Genomic DNA, 19,536 nt, shown 5'->3' on the forward strand with positions numbered 1-19,536 from the left:
AACAATCTCTACACATTAGATATTTTATTACTATTAAACATCAATAATATTATTAAAACATTCACATTTAAGTATTAATGATAAAACCCAGTTATTACTTACTTATTACATCAAATTGATATGAACTACGTTCAAAATATATATTTTAATGTGGTATTTACATTTCAATATAATTGTAATTTAATTTTGCAAAAAGTAAACATCTCAAAGGTATTCTATGAGATTATGTACAATTTTTTTGCCTTTACACAACAGAGAAATCTTTATGATTCCTTCGTGAAAAAATAAGATTTAATTATGATCTATAGGGTCAAGATCGCCATTTGGCATCGGTTTATTATCATTGGGATAACAAAATATCACTTCTTCGTCGACTTTTGTCTCAATACAGAATGGTCCATGGTCGTTCTTCTCGAAATCAATCTTACCATGACGAGTGTCTCGACAAAAGCTTGCTTTTACCTTTGTAAGACTAGACATTGTTGTCTCTCTTCTAGATTGATTGAAACCCGAACCTCTTCGGGATACCTTGCGGCAAAAAAGTGTCTCTTTGAATGCCAGACGGTATCTGTAACAAATTATGAACCCATATGAATTATGGGCCCACATCTAAACAAAGATTTAAATTGGTTTGCTGTTTTAAAACGGTATAACAGTGAATGTTGCCAGCTATAAGGGTACTCTACCACAGGAACTGAATTTATGTTAGTGTTTTATGATTATTTTTTATAATTTTAATTAAAGTTATAGTAACCTAGTTTTAATATCATAATTAATAAATTACAATACAAATCATAAATTAGGTTACATGATAAAGTTGCTGAGACAAATAGTCATGTGCGTATAGAGTTTATCTCGAATATCGTCAGTTAATAAAATTCTAGTGAATTTTCTTTTCTTATCCTTGAAGCCACCCAAAGCAATAAATGTCAAGCCCTTTCTTTACAAAGTTAATTGTGACGACAACCAGATTTCAAATTGAATAAATTTAGAAGTACGTGTACAGCAGTTAATTAAATAAGTAAAAATATATAATAATTAATCAAGTGACTTATGCCTTTTCAGTTGAATTACGAACGCCAAAATTTATTCTATAACGACACAAACATAGATTTCATACAAATCGAGATTTGCCATTGAGCAAAAAGTGGGTCTTTGCGCTAAATGGTAAACCTCTATCTAATAACTTTGTTTATTTATTTATCCTTATGATATTTATGATCCCATAATAATAATAGTCTGTTCTACGATAAAACATAATATTCTTATTATATTGCTAGTGTTTCCCTTATTTAGTTAGATAATATACTTGTTATATTTGTGCAGACTTGAAAACAAAAATATATAAAGAATAGGCCCATAAAAGTTTCATACATTATTAGAAAAAGCACACTCACCTTGCGCTCATAACATTATAGAGTATCGGATTGACAGTGGCGGATACGTAATACAATGCGCCTGCGACGTTGAAGAGGTGTTCATTGATTACGTGGAACTGAGCTAAGTTATTACCGTATATATAGAAGAGGCGTTGTATGTGAAATGGACACCAGCAAACGAAGAATGCTATAACCACTGCCACTGAAAAAAATAGACTATGAAATTTCTTAATATAAGGAAGTGGCGGTCAGCTTCTGAATAAAAATAGCTGTTTAACGTTTCATGTAGATCATAGCTAAACTATACTTATTACATTGAACTACAGATTCAAAGCAAAACACATTAAAATTATTATGTAAAAAACGATTTAGAACAATATTTTCAGTTAATTTATCCTATAAGTCATAAGACAGAAAATATATAAAAATCGTTTCATATTTATTCAATACGTTACATTGGTCGGTGAGCAGGTGATTTTTATTTCATGTTTGGGATAGGAAAAACATCTCTGAATTTTCTTTAATATGTCATGGAAGTAAATATTGAACACGATGCTAAATAAAAATGTTATTCATTACAACTTTATACATTTTAATCTTGTATAAATTATGTTTTTCCGTGGGCATAATTTTCCCATTCAAAAATATAACCGACGGCTAGTATATTATGAATTATAACGCATTCACTATAACTCATTAATTGTATGACAATTATCTAACATAGGTAAAAGAAAATATAATATTATAAATAAATTTTTCGTTTGCTCACATGAAAGTAACAGGAGCACTAATATAATATTTTGTTTTTAATTCAAACTCCAAATATTCATATATAGGTAAACATGTACACTTATGAACGTCAAAAAAAACTAATTAAATTTACATTTACAAGCAGTTCGCAAGTCAAGGGCGTAGAGCGGGTAAGAATTTTAATTGTTATTTAATTTCTCAATTCCACATATCAACTTAGCTGGTTGTAGTTTTATTTTATCTGAGTTGTCTGGAAAGATTCAACTTCTAAATACTAGACAAAACTGGTCTGACATATTCTAATACGCTATGTTAATTAGAAAAGTGATTTATGCACAGACGGAGCTTGCACCGTAAGTCAATTCAAAGTTACTAGATATATAATGATGAATGAAATATATGTATCACTTAATATAAGGCGTTTCTCCTGCCCCTTGTTACATTAAAAAGTCGGTTGTCTGTTAAGTCGGTTTACTGACGATAGTTGAACGTTAAAATGTCATAAGAAAATCCTGATAGAATGGTTGCATTTTTCAAAAGAAAATTTTAATTTTATTTGTTTGATAGATATTTTGTATGGATATACAGAAGGAGGTAAATGGAAATCACAATTGAATTGATCAAGTTACATTTGTACGCACAAAAACCCTTGCACTTCAAGCTTTAAATGGAAAGCATCAGAGGTAACGACGCCCCGCGTGGTAACGCTGCATGAGTCATGTTTTTTAGTGCCTGCAGTCGGCTCTATCGAATTATAAGACGTTGTCACGTCAAAGAAAATTCGCACTATACATTAATCGTATTATGTATATATTACAATTAATGTAGAGCGAGAGAGATTCATATGAATAATTAAACAAATCCTTGATATAAGTTATCGTTAAAGTTAGTCTTTATGCCTCTTTTATTACCATATTTCATAAACGAAACTTTTAGCTATGGTGCTAAAGTTTCAAGGCTAATATCAATATGTAATAATTACTACGAATAACTTATAAGACATTTTAAACTTGGATCATTGATTGTGTTTTAAAATTATTTGAAATTATTTTGTAAAATTAATTATTTATTGCGATTAAAAAAAGTCGTATAATGTGAACAAAAATTTCATAATATCCATTCATAATTCCAGCTCAGCGATAAACAGCAAGCATTATAGTCAGTATCTGATGATATAAAGCTTGATGCGCCAAAAAGTTACAACTCTTGAGTAAGCGTTGGTATTTTTATATGGCACACGAAAATAAAAACTCATATTAAAAAGGTTTATACTCCTAGCTCACTATTTCGTCAAAGGAACAAGCAATATCATATATAGATATTGTATAGTGTGTTATTTTACTAAACAAAAACCCAGCTTGTTGTAAAAATATTGAGGATTTTTCTACTTATGTTCTTTAATGAATATACCATTATATAGGTCGAAATCAAGCTTTATAACATATGTATGGTTCAGAATTCCTTCACAACGACGGATCAAAGGCGGTTATTTCCACAAGAATATTTAGACATAAACCATTTGACATTGAGTTATTGAAGCTTAATATATTATAAATAACATGAATGTGTGGAAACCATTTTGTGATATTATACAGATTACTTATAAGCTATATATCCCAACCCAATAATTACCTTGATAGAACCTATGAATCATATAGACTTTTGCATATGAGCGTGTATAAATGTTATCTAATCTTCACATATACACTGTAAATACTTGCAGACACTTAACTTACCCAAAGAAAGTATTAGCATTAGCATTCACAGTCCCACTGTTTAAAGCTTGAAAAACTGCAGTCACAAATAATTAACAAAAACGTATATTTAAGTAAACTATTTGCGGTAATAAAGTCAACACGCGCTTTACTGTAAAATTAAAAAAAGCAAAATATTTAGCAATATACTTTATTTGTATAAAGTTAACAAGCATCTTAGATATTTTACATGCGTGGTAAAGAGTTCTTTAAAGGTATAGAAAATTACAGACAGAAACGAAAAGGCTTCGTCAAGCCTGGAGATTAAAAGAAACCCTTTCTGAAATTGCTTTTAACATGTCCAAACTTAAATATTCTTGTTGAACTACAAGGTGATGTCTTGATTTATTTTATTATGTCAATAACATACATATAGAAAAAGTATTTAAAAAATTAAATGTTTATTTACAATAGTTGTATTACAGGAATTGAATAGGCTTTACTAGACAAATCTTTAATCAATATAAGATATCCCATACATATATACAATACAATATATTATACGTGCTTTGGTCGCTCAAGGAATTAGTATCGCAATACAGGAGGAAATGCTGCCAGCATAAAAGGTACAGTGCCAAACATTTTAAATGTCTTTTTATTAAATTTTATTTTTACTATGTAGGTGTATGATTACTAATAAACGGTTTATATGTATAACTACGTAATATTTTCATTCAATTTTAGACACAAAATTGCATAAGACGGTGTGGTTAATTTATAAAAATGATGTTTATTTAAATATTAAAAAATCATATGTATAGCGAAGCCAGTACATGCCGCTAGATATATCCTTTATCTAGTGCTCACATAATCCTGTAGAGAAAATCGTTTATCGAAGGCATTGCTTGCGACTATTTTTAACACTTTAGTTTTTGTATTAAAAAATATAAAAGACGACTGAAAATAATTAACTCAGTGAGAGCTGGCAAAAGAGGTATGAAATTGAACTATAAAACTTCGTAGGAATTTAGCTTTAATTAAATTTGGATTTTAGATAATTAAGTCAGCCAGCTCCCAGTCCCCAGTTGCACACGCAACTTAATAGTTTTCTCGGTTCATAGCCAGAAAGCGATATTTTACTGTAGCATTCAGGAGCATTTAAACTTAATACATACAGAATATTTAATCTATAGGAAAAAGTTTTATGATAACTGTATATTTTTTTTACCGTATTTAAATATTAACAGTTTTTATTATTTACAATTGCTGTTATGCTGTAAATAAATATGTAAAGGAATTTACAGACAAAAATCGAATTTATTTCTTTATTGTATACATAATCTTTTATAAAGAAGCTGGTGTGATGGAAACACAAATTGGACACAGTTTTTCAGTCCACCAGAACGTTCAACATATTTAAATGACTAACTTATGTACATACTAAGAACAGTGACATATACAGTATAATATTTTTATCATTAAACCATTAGGTATTGAAATATTGACGCTCCATGTGTTCTTGACGAGCAAAGCACACAATTAATAATTGTGTGATTTATGTAACAACTTTTTTAATTTAAATTTAATATTGTTTCTTGTTGTTTTAGTAAGAAGTGTAGCTGATAGCAAGCTTTTTCAATAGGACGTTATACGTCCAATTAAAAAGTCTCAGACTTACGCAGCGACCTCGACCCATTTAAAGTGATAAATTATTCTTTATGTAGCCATGCATATAATATTATCTTAGATGGTAAGAATAATAGCTTGAAGAGGGAATTGCGTTAAACTTACCTAACATTCTGATAATAGCTTTTCTTGACTTCGCTTGTCGAGTCTCTCCGTGAATTTGGCCTTGAAGAATTCCTTTCGTTTTCTTATTGATGCGTGTTGATCTAGAAGTAATATTTTGGTTACTGACCGGAAAATATTTTATGTCAACATTCCAAATTTTGCGAACAAATTTGTATCATAATATTCTATTTTTTTTTCTTCATTTGTTTTTAACAATAATTTAATTTGTATAACGAAAAATATAAAACTAACTAAGCTAAATACAAACATTCTGCAAATATTAACAAAATAGAAATAATTTTTCGAAATCCTGAATCTTAATCATAAATTATAGACAATGTTAAACATTCTACTTGAACAAAAAATAATGTTTCAAGAGTCACTTATTTAATACAACTTTACGAGAATATACACAAAAATGCAAATTTATTTCAAATTCATATCTATATTCATAAATATACATCAATCACACTCAGAGTTGTGAATTTAAATTCACGTTAATTTTTATTTTGCTAGATATAAGTATTATATACTCGTACCTTGAGTTGCATGATCAATAAATACTTATAAAATATTCCTGAGTATATTCTTGAGTCCCGGCGTAGCGCTAAATTAATGTACAGTTTCAACCCCTCAATGCATATTGCTGACATATCCTAGTCATCATTTCTTCCCAAGCATCAACAACCTTACGTTCCCCTCAGTAAACTCCTAACTCTTATCTGAACAGATGTGCTTTTATTTTGTTCTATTTCCTTTTTTTTTAATCTATATCTCATTTAATATGTTTATCTTTTTTTTAAAGATCAGGAGGCAAACGCGCAGGATGCTCACCTGATGTTAAGTGATACCGCCATGGACACTCAATGTCAGAGGGTTAAATTATTATTCTCGTAGCAACAAGCCAAAAACCTTTTGTACTTCATCTACGGTAGTCACAAGTCTGAATATTACTCCCTGATACGGAAATATGTTCTATAAGTACCTGAAATGACAACCCATAGTCACGTATAAGCAGAGAATAAAGATGGCCGGCAGGAAAAAGAAAAATATACTGCTCAATTCCAACAGTGGGGAAGACGCCATTAGAGCACAGAAGGCTGAATCCAATGAAGCGTTGCCGGAATCTGTTAAATAAAATATAAGGATTACTTTGGTTCAAACAAGCAATTTAATTTGTATTTACAAAAATGCTTTTTGAATTTTCGTAAATGAACGAGTGTAAACCAAAAGCCTTCTGCTTTATAACCGATAAGAGAATTTACCTTATTAATAATCTTAAATATTATTCTGTTATTTTATAATGAAACATAATTAATGAGTAAATAAAGAATATGACTAAGTTTTACATAATTTTATTCTCACTTAATTTTAGAATTTTGTTGTCAATCTTAATATATATATTTCTTGTGTGCGTGTGTATGTGACTGAACTCCTCCTAAACGACTGGACCGATTTAGACGAATTTTTTTGTGTGTGTTCAGGGGGATCTGGGAATGGTTTAGATTCACAATTTTGTCCGCTGGACAATGTTTTTTTAATTAATTTTCAATTTATTAGTTGTTGTTGATTTTGGAATGTTTTACATTGGATCCGACAGACGGCGCTACCATCGCAGTGTCAAATTTTAAATAATATTCGAATTTTAATTTTAGTCTGTCCGAAATTTAAAAAAAGTTTTGTTATCATTGTGTTATATCGTGTGTGACCATGTGCTGGACCGTTAGATATTGTCATAACATTTGAATAATAATTTTCATCAAAATGGCTTATTAAAAATTGAAATTTTGAAATTAAAGACGTGTAGACAGGACAACGTCTGTCGGATCCGCTAGTATTCCTATATAAGAATTATACTTAAATAGCTCACGCTTTACATTTTTGTCGTATGCATATGTATGTATGCAGAATGTTTGTATGTATCTCTCTTGGTATTCCTCAAAGGCATTTTGAAGTAAATTATAAGCAAATATGTATCAGTCGTAAATGTTTCAAACGTGCCTCAGAAGTTAAGATCTAAATAATCTCATATACATGACACTACCAGGTACCTGTGAATAAGTACATAGTAATAATAATAATATTTAATAATGAAATAATAAAACTAGATCAGAGGCCTTTATCCAAACGGGGTCCATATTCCAGAATACAGATAATTTAATAGACACCTCGCTATTTAAGTCTGATCGATATTACACAGCATATTTGGCAAATCGTTTGTAATGAAGCCGGATAAGAGATCAGATACGTGACTTGGTTCATGAATTTACCTTAAAGAAATTTTCCTATATAAAAGTAATATTTTTAATAAAATGCTCGTTGCGAATGATGTGTGGTACCATTTAGCAAATTAAAAGATTAAGTAGAAGATAATCTTTTTGTTTGGTTTATAAACTTAACTGGTTTTAAATTATAAATAAAACATGATTAAAAATTGGCCAATCATTATTTGAGATATACGAAATTGATAGTTGTTATAGGCCAATGAGAAAACTCATTGATTTATCCTGAAAACTTAAAATAATTTAAGACGCAAAATCTAATAATACAGTTGAGATATTATGGTTTTTATTGATTCGTATCTATAATAATCAGACGTTTAGATACTGTATGAAAATGATAAAGCAGTGTTGGCCTGACGTCGTGCGTAGAACAGCTAACACCGATATATTTCCTATAGAGCATTAAGCATATGATGATATAGTGAGGGTATCTTGAGGATACTGCATACTACTTTTATTTCATAGAGACTGAACCTTGCCATATGTGTCAGGCACTGAAGGCCTGAAAAATTGGCTGTAATGGATGATTATTTTATTATAACGGGATATAATTGTGCTGCCAACAAGCCTCGGTATCGGTTTTACTAAGTAGCAATAGCGGCTAAACAACGTGGCCAAAACTTACTATAAAGTTAGCAATTATCTAGTTGATTATAAATTCTTGAAGTTAATCTATTTATTAACTTCAAAAAATTTCTAATATTATATTACGTTTTAATATTACATACTCTACTTACTAGGTGGATAATCCCTGTAACTGATGTCTGAATACACAGCGAAGGGTGAAGCACAGACAAAGGCCACGACCCAAAGGGCCAGAATAATCCGCGATGCTCTCGTCAACCCAGCCATAGCATACAAATGTAGGGGATGACATATTGCCAAATACCGCTCCAGGGTGAACGCAGATATAGTCAGTACAGAGACGTATGTTGCTCTGAAAAAAAAAAGTGCGTGCGTACAAAGTACAGAAGTGAAACTTCTTTTTGAATTATTATTAAGGTAAAAGCTCCAATAGATGATTATGTAGCATTATATGATCACTCCATGTATTTTTATGTCTATATTCACACTGGTTACTTGATTTGATTTTGATTTAACATAATATAAATAAATACAAAAAACTGTGTTTAATGCACAAGACGTTATGCGACCGAATTGCCATTTAAAGTTCTAATATGTAAATACTAAACGACTGCATTACCTATTGGTTATGGGTATAGGTACTGTGTGTAATTTTCCTCGATCTCCCATTCTCACTCTCTTTCAATCGGTATCAATCGCTCTCCCCCTTTTATTCAACAAAAACGCTGCACATCTTCGTGACGTTTAATCCGTAAAAAAAATTCCCCTAAAGAAGTTTCACTTCGAAAAACGGCCATGGAGCTACATTACTATCAATATTATTTATTATTCAATCCGTTATCTTTCGAATTCTTCGCAACTATAACGGATTGAACACAGCTTATCCGGAGCTGGATATATTCGGTAGTGGGCTGATCGGTTTTAGAAAAAGCATTGTTGGGTGCCTTTCTCAAACCTAGGTAGTACGCTAACTAGCTACGTACGTAATTCGCTGTTTGGGTGATGATTTTTATTTTTCTCTATTTTAAGTTCCAACATTCTTTGTAATTTTATTTTATGTAAGATTTTATAAAATTATCAGTAGATTTAATAATATGTATGATGTTGTAAACTTAATAAATAAATAAATAAATAAATTACTACTACATTTACATTTTTGCCTGTTAGAAGAATGATCAATGAAATGGACGATGGAACTCTTCTGCCATATTCAGGCGTAAATCAAAATTCTTTTGTATGTGATTTCATGTTTAATTTATTAAACAGTCTACTCAGACTCGTTTGAGCTCATTGACTTTTACTTAAGGTTTTATATGTTTTCTATAGATTTAATCAGTAGCTTAATCTCTGTGGTGTTTTTTAAAATGAATTGAAGACTATTTTATTCTTTCGCGATGTAGGCTTACTAAGAAAACGTCACTACTTACCCTTGTAATACTACTAGTATACGCAGGTTCTAACAATAAAATTAGTTTCATATAACCTAAACCGTGCTAATATCAAAGTTTTTTTATAAGATATCCGTATATGTTCACCTGAAGCTTGAATCTTAAATAAACATAAGTTATCTATAATATATTATGTATATTAATATTATAATTATTAATAAATTTATACACCAGTGATTAATTATTTTTACCAAAACTGTAACAAAATTTATTTTACTAATATATTATATTGATTGTATATACGTCTCTTTTTAACTTAATTTAGCTACCTATATAGTGTGTTAAAAGTACTTTTTGCCTTCAGTTATAAAACTAATATTTATTAAATAAAGCAATAAGTGTTTCGGATATATTATAAATTTAGACAATTAACACATTTATATAAATGTGTTAACTGTCACAATTTACAACAAGATCAAAGAATTTCCTTCAAGATAACCAAGACGAAAAAGTTCTTATATCAGCATTGTTCTTAATCTATAGCCTTCTATGTTATCCGAAGGATGTATAAAGTACTTTTTACTTATATTTTATTAACTCAACATTCAGAGATTTTAATTAGAGAATATCTTAATAAGAGATTTACGTTTGTCAGTTATGAATAAATGAAAATGACTTTGCGAAGGGTAAGATTAAAGTTAAGTTTAAATAGACATTGTTTGCGCAGAATATTACACATTCAAACGTCGCAATTTTATTCGCTCTGTGAGATAAATTTCACACGCATGCTGCGATTCGTTAGGATGTATTCACACTAGTTACTTTGGTGTTATATTTTTGTGTATGAAGACTAAAGTGTAATAGATAAATGAAATTTAAAATATCAATGAAGTATCGGTCATAGATGGACTTGTAAGAATTCACATTACACAAATCTTCATGCTTTTCTCAGGTAACTGATGGTGATTGGCAAAGTTTCGTTGGACCTCTCCGTCACGCATCTTAATTTACTAGTAGGACTGTCTAATGTAGGCCGAAGCTATTGTGGGTGCGCAAACCGCTCCTTGAAATTCATAGGTAGCCATCGTATAGCAAGAAAGTGAGGGTAGGCTTGTGGATTCACCTACCCACCTGGCATTGTTATGCCTATTCTGAGAAATTCCTTAAGTATTTCCACTCCAAGTATTGTTTTATATCAGTTACTTATATTATAGACTATGGCTCACTCTTTCTCTACTTTTCGTCCGATATTTCAAAACTAATCTAGTAGTATTTTTGTACTGAAATGGTCTGACGTCAAATTAGTCTGCATTGATTACATTGTTCGTTACGTTATATTATCGTTAATAAATTTACTGGGGGTTTTAATGCATACAGGTCATACAGAATTATGTGTTAGCCACGGCACTGATTGGCTTATGTAATTTTGATGTTGGCGTCCTTTTAAGTCTTGATTAATTAGCGGATAATCTAATAATCGATAAGCTCCTAATTTTATGTGAAAATGATAGATTCATTTTGTATTATTTTATATAAACAGGTATCGTTTTATATAAAAAGGAATTTGTTTATTGGTATATCTAAGAAACGAATAATTCATTCAAATCATTAAATTTGCTAATAGAGATAAACATAATAGTTGCATTACTTTTTCTTATTAATATTATATTGTTAGTGTATAGAAATCCTACTTATATACGTATTATTTAATTATATTAATTATACTGTAACTGGCGACCTCATCGCTTTCGAGCTATATCTTCCAAGCAAACAATGTAAGAAAAAGATTACATAAGACATAAGGTTACTAATACAAAACTCATGAAACAAAGCAAATTAATTAAAAGATATGTAAACAGTAAAAGAAATAGAAAAAGAACAGATGTAAAAGATACATGATTTAATATTCCTTACAAAGTGTATTTGAGTTCCCAAAGTATAAAAAAACAACTGTTACAACCACATCAGCAACCAAACTATGCATAAGTTGTGTATTGTACCTTTACACTCGTACGAGTGAATGTGTATTATATGCACAAAATGTGGGTAATATAATACACAATAGGCAACTCAAGACCCAACCACCGCTTAGATCACGCCCGACCCTGGATCTGTTGAGATTAATATCTAGCTAGATAACTTCACCTAAGTTTATCTTCAAACATTGGACGATCGTTTCAGGAATCCAAATTCATTTCGACTCAATTAAAACACCTACAAGCCGTAACGTCATAGATAAAGATAACTGTGTTATAGCAGGCAGAATTAGTATGAAAACTCATAAGCAGATTTTGCTGAAAGAGATTTTCACTTAACAGAGGTCAATATTTAAAATATAATAGCAGTGAGCTTCACTTTCAAAAACCTAAGTAATCGGTTTATCTGAGATATTTACGAAAATCCTCAAAAACTCATTAAAGAAATAGCTAAGCCGGAGTGAAATTAACTTCTAAAGAAATAGAATTTGCAGATCGAGTTCTGTTCTTTAAGAGCTCTTCTCTCTAAGCCTTTGGTAATCAAATTTAAAGATCGCACAACAAAAGACAAAATCTTGTCAGGTGTACAAAGATCTAAGGGCATCATCAAAGTACATTGGCTCGTATCAAATAATTTGTCTTTGACTGTGACTTCTAAAAATAATGGCGTCTTACAAAATTACATTTGGAAATGTGACGCTAACTACTGTATGTCAGAATTCAAAACATTTTTAACGTACATGAGACTAGACAAAATGCTAAGTTTTGTTTCTGAGTATTACTGAACTGCCGGTGAAGTTATGATTTCCTAAAAAGTAACAAACACAGGAAAGATATTAAATTTAAAAAGATATGAAAATGCTTTTTATTACTCTAACAACAGTTTCTATTACAAAAAATTCCTTACTTGTGTTCTGGTTGGAAAATTTACTGTCTATGTGTGAAATGATACCTAGGTAATACTGAAAATGTTTAGAATAAAAAACGGCGTAATGTTAATGCGTTTTTCAAAGTATTGTCGCGTAATGACCTTTCCGAAAGAATAAGGCAATCATCTTTTATCCTTAACTTCTTCTTTTGTTTACCTTAGTTGACCCGATCCTACCTTAGATGGCAAGGCAAAGATGTGATTAAGTATAATATAAAAATCACCGTAATTGAAAAAAAAACCCTTTGGATTATGGACGAATTTTGATTATTTCGCGCCAAAAGTGTTACAAAAATGTCAACAGTTATCATCATAAGCAAAATCAACAATGACCACACCTAGTTAGTCGTATATCAATTACTTTAATTTAGGGGAAAACTAGCAATCCTTATACTATGTGATACAATGGAATCGCCTATAAAATCCTTTGTTTAGCGTTTTAGTCCCTTAAACACTAGTTAAATCTATTCATACCAACCTTACCCATATTACCCATACCAATCTTTGCCCGGGATCCAATTACCCTGTCCCTAAGTTAAAGAAGCCTAGCTTAATATGATAAACAAAGGTTCACTTACGCTTCTGAAATCAATGCTCGTAACTTGCAGAACACAATTCCCAGGCTATACGGATACTGATGCCAGTAGACTGTAAGATCGTTTGGTAGACCTGGAACAAAGAGCATTTACAGACATTGTTTTGGTTCTGAATTATGTTTGTTTTCATAGTTTACAAATAAAGAACTGTGTATTTATTTTACTGTACATCCCTAGTTAAACAGTAAACACTAAAATGGATTTCATTTAATTATATTTATCACATAAAACTGAATTAATGTAGTTTTCGTGTTAGAAAAAGTTTAAAAGTTTTTGTAAGCTAAAATGTGATTTAAGGCCGTGTCAGGAGAGACTCTACCACATATTACAAAATTGTATTTTGCATAATGTTACAAAACATGTGTAGTTAAGTGGTAAAATTTTCAGGAAACCCGTTTTCAGGCGTTTTCAGGACCTCTTTGATGAAATAATAGTTAATATCGAATTTTCTAGGTGTAGGACAAGGATGGAATGATACGCGAGAGAAAGGGAATATCGGAACGTTCTCGAAGCCAGACTGGACAGTAGTCGTTGGTTAATTCAAGAAGAGATATACGGCATTTGCGCTCGTAGCTTTATTAAAGGAAACCTAAATTAGTTTTTATCTGTTATACTTGGATTATAAATTTAAATATAATATGCAATTAGTATTATTATCGAATTGATATAATATGAACATTGAAAATGTTATATTTTTAGATCTAGGAATAATGGCAAATCAAATAAACTACTAATAATAATGTTGGGAATTGTAAATACTGTATATTTGCTTGTTATGATTGTATTATAAAGAAAACCTTAAAAAATATCATTTAATTAATGAATCCATCTATTAAAATATGATTTAAACGTAAATTACTCATATTTAAAATTGTATTTTTTAATGCTGTTCTCTAAAAGTCAAAACTTTTATTTATTTATTAGCGGTGAAATGATTATTCAAAAGTTTTGCGATTATAACTAAATATTGTATAGTAGTGAATGGTGATTTACAAATATTATAGTATAGTATCATATAAAAATGCATAGTTCGATATTAGCATAAACAAATTCGCCGATATTGCATTTTCAAGAGCACGTTGTCAAAGGACGAGCAGTCCTTCGACAAATTAGGTTTGCCTTGTGGCATTTGATAAGACGGATTATATTTGACTGGAATTTATAATAAAACGAATGGAAACTCTACGATTTGAGATCTTAGTGAAATAGGTTAAAAACTCTGCCGGCTTGTCTGAGGGAAGTGAGACGAGACATGCAAGTATAAGTGCAATAATAAGTGATATAATTTCTCACAAGTGCGTGATACTGTTAGCGCGAAGCTATTAAAAATTATCAGCGCTCAGCTGTCGGCGTCAGTTTAAAGCGATCTTAGCATAATACACCTGAGGATATGAATGTATGTATGTATGAATCTACTTTCCACTAAACTTTAGGAGTAGACTTCATGGTCCGAATTCCGGAAACACTTAGGCTGAATGTGTCTTTAAAGTATTTCAGATCCCGAAGGCAATTAGATAAATAGATGCTATCTAATATGTATGTATAATCAGATATGTCAAAAATCGCAAATCTCAACTAAAGATTGCATAGTTTCCAGTTTACCTCATTATTAATGCTAAATCTCGAAATATTATAACTTTAGTTTTTATCTGTTCCCTCTCATAAGTTTTTTTAAAAAAGCAATACGGCTTTTAATAAAACGTGTTAGTTATAAGTTTGTTACATTCCATGAATTAATGTACACTAGACATGTAGCACTTTTAATTTTTATTGAACATTGAATAAAGAATTTTTGAAATTGAATTGAGATGCTATCTAAGTGAAGCTCACGAACTGCTCTCCACCAGCAGATACCAAATCCTTTTATGATCTTGCTCTTAATGACTTCCTCAGTTCTGTACCAGAGGTGAATATATTTTTTTTTTAATTAAAAAAAATCGTTAGTACTAAGGTTATATGTAAATTATTACATATATTACAATTATTGTTGGCCATAAATTCTCTAAATAAATAAACATTCAACTGTCTGGGTTTACTTAATTATTAACGACTAAGAACTAATAATATTATTCACCTTCAGTACGGGTTGAGAATAATTATATCTACTATGTTCTCTTTTATATATTATGCTTATTTAAATAGACAACTAACTGTCAACGAACGGTGACAATGTGACTCGAGAAACAAATCAAATTCATAGAAGCGATTTAATTTCATACAGCATATTTGTTTTCAATAGAAATACTCGAAATTAAGTTTTCAAGTGAAATGTGACCTATGAATACAATAAGATTTTTCAGACAATAATTAATGGTCTGTTGGCTCCACAAAAGCTATACTTATAGGCTATCCATTATAAAGTAAATCACTCATTATTTGGTGCTATTTGATTTTATTTGCGACATTTTTATGAGCTCCTATAGGTTTCTTTTTTTAAACGCACGTTTACTATTCAGGGATAATTTCCAATGTTAAGATGTATTTGTATTATTCTAGAACGTGCAACGTTTTCATGAATAATTATTTTTTGTTGAATAAGAGTCAAGTGGGCAAGAGTCTCACCGGAACAGATACAGCCAATGGATATTCTCTACGCCAGTGGGAGCATGAGTTCGTTGCCGAACTTGAACTAATTGGGTAACTCTTTTAATGACGGATCATAATTTAAATTATCTTAGAGATACTTTTATGGCTATATAATAATAATTTTTCCTTTATTCAGATACATTTTACATTATACTATATTTTATATACATTTAAACAAATTTTCATTTTAATATAATTCTGGTTAGATTAAAATGAAAATTTAAATTTTCTATATAGCGGTTAGCACGTAATGCGTAGCTGTTACAAAGTGGTTGTGGGCAGCAAAAACTTTATTAAATATACTCAGTTGTAGAACGAGGTGATACGAGTGAAATTTCATATTCTTGCATCGGTGTCCGATGATTAACCTCAGCTGTAGGCAAACCGAACAACTCTTCTGAACACTTGCTACCGTTTTATGCGGAAGAAGATACAGAGATACCCACATATCTACGCAACACCAAGGAATTGGAAAGTGATTTGAAAACGAGGATTCGAACACTCTTCTTGAATACGGTCAATTGGAAGGAGTAGTACTGGGAAGCATCCGCCCAGATAAGAGAAGAGTACTCATGTCATCAACTTTGCGTTTTATACGGTTGCAAGCGTGTCCCGGAACCATTTCACATTTTTCAGCACAACAGTCGAGGTTAATTTAGCCTTTGCTTCCGAATGACCGCGAAATTGCATGTCGTTCTATATGTCAGCCCGATCCTAGCAGTGGCTTTAAGTAGAGTCTCTTCAAAGAGAGGAATAGTGACAAAGATTATTTTTTTGAAAAATTCGGTAAACGCGCAAGTTCTTGGGGTAAAATTGGACGAGATTATGTCGATTTTACGTAGCAGTGTGTTCCCGTACTGATCATCATCTTCCCGAGAAATACCTGCATAGCCAGTGATAATATTACTGCCAGTGCTATCTGCAACAATGAATGTTGCTAATTGATATTGTCATTTCTATGCAGAACCTTAAGTAAGGGCTGGGGAGCTCCTGAAGATAAACCACTCTTTATATGGAAATTGTATTCGTTTTTACAACAAACCCAAGCGAAATCAAAGAATTATCACTAAATAAATTCAAAGCCCTCGTTAAAAGTAAATTAATAAATAAAGCTTTTTATAAATGTGACAAATACTTAAATGATCCTAATCTTTGGAATTGATTTGCGCCAGTTTAAACAATTTGTATGACACAAAACGTAGCGATTAAAAAGAGTGGTGGAAAGTTTCTTGCCAGTTCTTCTTGCCCGTTCTACGCCCTTGACGTTGACGTTGTTATTATTATAACTCTTTTTGGAATAACGGTCGGATTTGTGACGCCGAAGCCCGAAGGGTCCATATATAATATTGGCCAATTTTAAATACCTTAATACTTTTAATGACAAAAAGTTTTATTTGGTTTAAATTGATTTTAAAATAAATTTAAATCATTATTTATACCTATGATGTGGTAAATAAAGTCAGCTAAAATTCTAAAATAAGAAAATAAATTAAGTTTACTAAATTATATTGCCCAACTTTTCAATAACTTCAATCCTTCCTTTATTAAAACAATTACGTATTGAAACACATAAATTTGCTTGGAGTAAAAAATTTAATATAAAAATCGACTCGACCATTCTTAGGCACATTACAGAAATAACGAGTCAAAACGGACGACATTATTGGTTTCTTCTTACACAATACAGTGGCGGCACAAAAGAGTGGCGGAAAGTTTCTTGCCAGTTCTTCTTACCCGCTCTACGCCCTTGACTTGCGAACTGGTGGTAAATGTAAATTTACGATTAATTTAATTAGTTTTTCTTGAAGTTCATAAGTGTACATGTTTACCTAAATGAATAAAGATATTATGACTATGACTATGACTATGAAACCTTTTTGCTAAGTTGTTGATATAATTTGCTCCGAATACCTATAATTAGATATTCCATTAAAATCTAATATTCTAGTTAGAACATGTTTTGGCAGCAAACTGTAAATATTTCTGTCCCACTTCTATCATAATAACGCCGAAATAATAACAATGAAATTCACCTTCCAGTAATTGAATCAGTACAATCTTGATTAAATAAATCTAATTTGCCTTATTATAATACAATTAAAAAACAAAAGTATAACATATTTAATATACTTTAAGTCTGTATGCTTTGGATTTACTAAAGGTTTTGATATTGAAAGATATACCTACTAATGCAAAATAATATGTTTGAGTTAATTAAGACAGAAATCGCAGAAATAGTTGCTTTTAAAAATAAAACTGATTTAGTGGGTCCCTATTTCTACTTGCCTAGTTATTAGGACTAGAGCGGCCAAGTTGTTACCCCATTCAACGCTAGTATAAGAAAACTAGATGAGGTTTAAGTTAGAAGTGTTTGCAAAAATTCACTAAAATATCTATTATCCCATAGTTATACATTCTATAATCATATTGTTTCATATATGTCCATACCGTTTTGCCCTGCAAATATAATATGTGAATCAATATATTAGGAAGTAGATAGATTTTAATCATAGAACAAATGAAATTGATCCTTTTTATATCCTGGTGTTTAATATAATCGAATTGTATCGAACTTTACTAAATTTGGTCCGTATATTGTAAGTAATTTAACTCATCCCGGAACCTGACCCACATTATTCATGATCAAACAGTGATTTGCATATTTTGATTCTCCGTATTTGCACTTACGAAAACCCTTTGCGATGATTACTTTTTCACAAGGAGCGATTTATAGTAAGAATTATTTTGTCATATCTAAACAATCGTTGGACATGGCAGTATTTATTACTGAGGTGTTTTATAAGGAACCTCTTAATATAATCGGGACTTTGTGTATTCTTTTTCTTCAGACTGAACTGACTATTCGACTAGCACACCCATCATATGCCAGTTGAATCGGTTAGTCGGCGTATGTGATTCCGGTCCACCCGAACTTTCCGCAGCCAATTCTTTCTTACACCAGTAAATCTCTTGCCTTGAATTTTGACCATAATTATAAGCTGCAACCAATCGTATCGATGACATCGCAATCAATTTAACATTGTGAAAAATATCGTGTCGTTCCAAAACACGAACATATAGTTGAATATAAGAATTTATCGTAAGAGAGCAAACCAAGTGATACAAGGTTGACAACTTGTCGATAGTGTCAAATGAGAATCTTGGGAAGTAAGTGGCTTTACTTTGTACGTTAAAAAACATTTTAGCCATTTTCAAGTCACAAAATTTGATTAATTTGGGTGAATGAAGGTGCTTTTAGTTGATATGGTTATAAAAATGATACTGACTTTAATTTGTGCCTCTCTGTATATATCTTAGAATCATAAAGAATAAAATTAGATTACATGTTTGAATAAAATAATAATAAAATATAAATTATCCAGAGATTCAATCTATCATTTAAATTACTCCTTACGCCTTTCTTATTACACCTTAGATTAGCTTGATATTTGTTTATAAAATATGTAATAGATATGTCGCAGTAAAGAAGTTAAATCAGAGAATTAATTTAATCTCTAGACAGTTAATCAAAGATCGATATTCAATCAAGTCGCTAAAGTTCTATCAGACAAGTGACTGAG

The 19,536-nt window shown here is 30.7% G+C and overlaps 1 protein-coding gene across 1 annotated transcript; it reads right to left on the bottom strand.

Annotated features, from left to right (window-relative positions):
• Positions 1–244: 244 nt before the first annotated feature.
• LOC123689282 (neuropeptides capa receptor-like) lies at positions 245–18,979 on the bottom strand. The gene is made up of 7 exons (XM_045628683.1): positions 18,832–18,979; positions 13,352–13,442; positions 8,634–8,833; positions 6,600–6,741; positions 5,615–5,715; positions 1,398–1,581; positions 245–568 (listed from the first exon to the last, which is right to left on the bottom strand). Exons 1-7 carry the CDS (start codon positions 18,977–18,979, stop codon positions 292–294), a joined length of 1,143 nt encoding a protein of 380 aa, XP_045484639.1. The 3' UTR covers positions 245–291.
• Between the last annotated feature and the right edge of the window lie 557 nt (positions 18,980–19,536).

This window comes from Pieris rapae, chromosome 6 (genome assembly GCF_905147795.1).
Source record: "Pieris rapae chromosome 6, ilPieRapa1.1, whole genome shotgun sequence".
Taxonomy (NCBI): Eukaryota; Metazoa; Arthropoda; class Insecta; order Lepidoptera; family Pieridae; genus Pieris; species Pieris rapae.

Coding starts and splice junctions, on each gene's coding strand:
- LOC123689282 (XM_045628683.1), bottom strand. CDS start 18,979: ATGTCATCGATACGATTGGTTGCAGCTTATAATTATGGTCAAAATTCA. Junction 13,443..18,831: donor ATTCAACTGGCATATGATGG/GTGTGCTAGTCG, acceptor TCTTTGTTCCAG/GTCTACCAAACGATCTTACA. Junction 1,582..5,614: donor AGCTATTATCAGAATGTTAG/GTAAGTTTAACG, acceptor TATTTTTTTCAG/TGGCAGTGGTTATAGCATTC.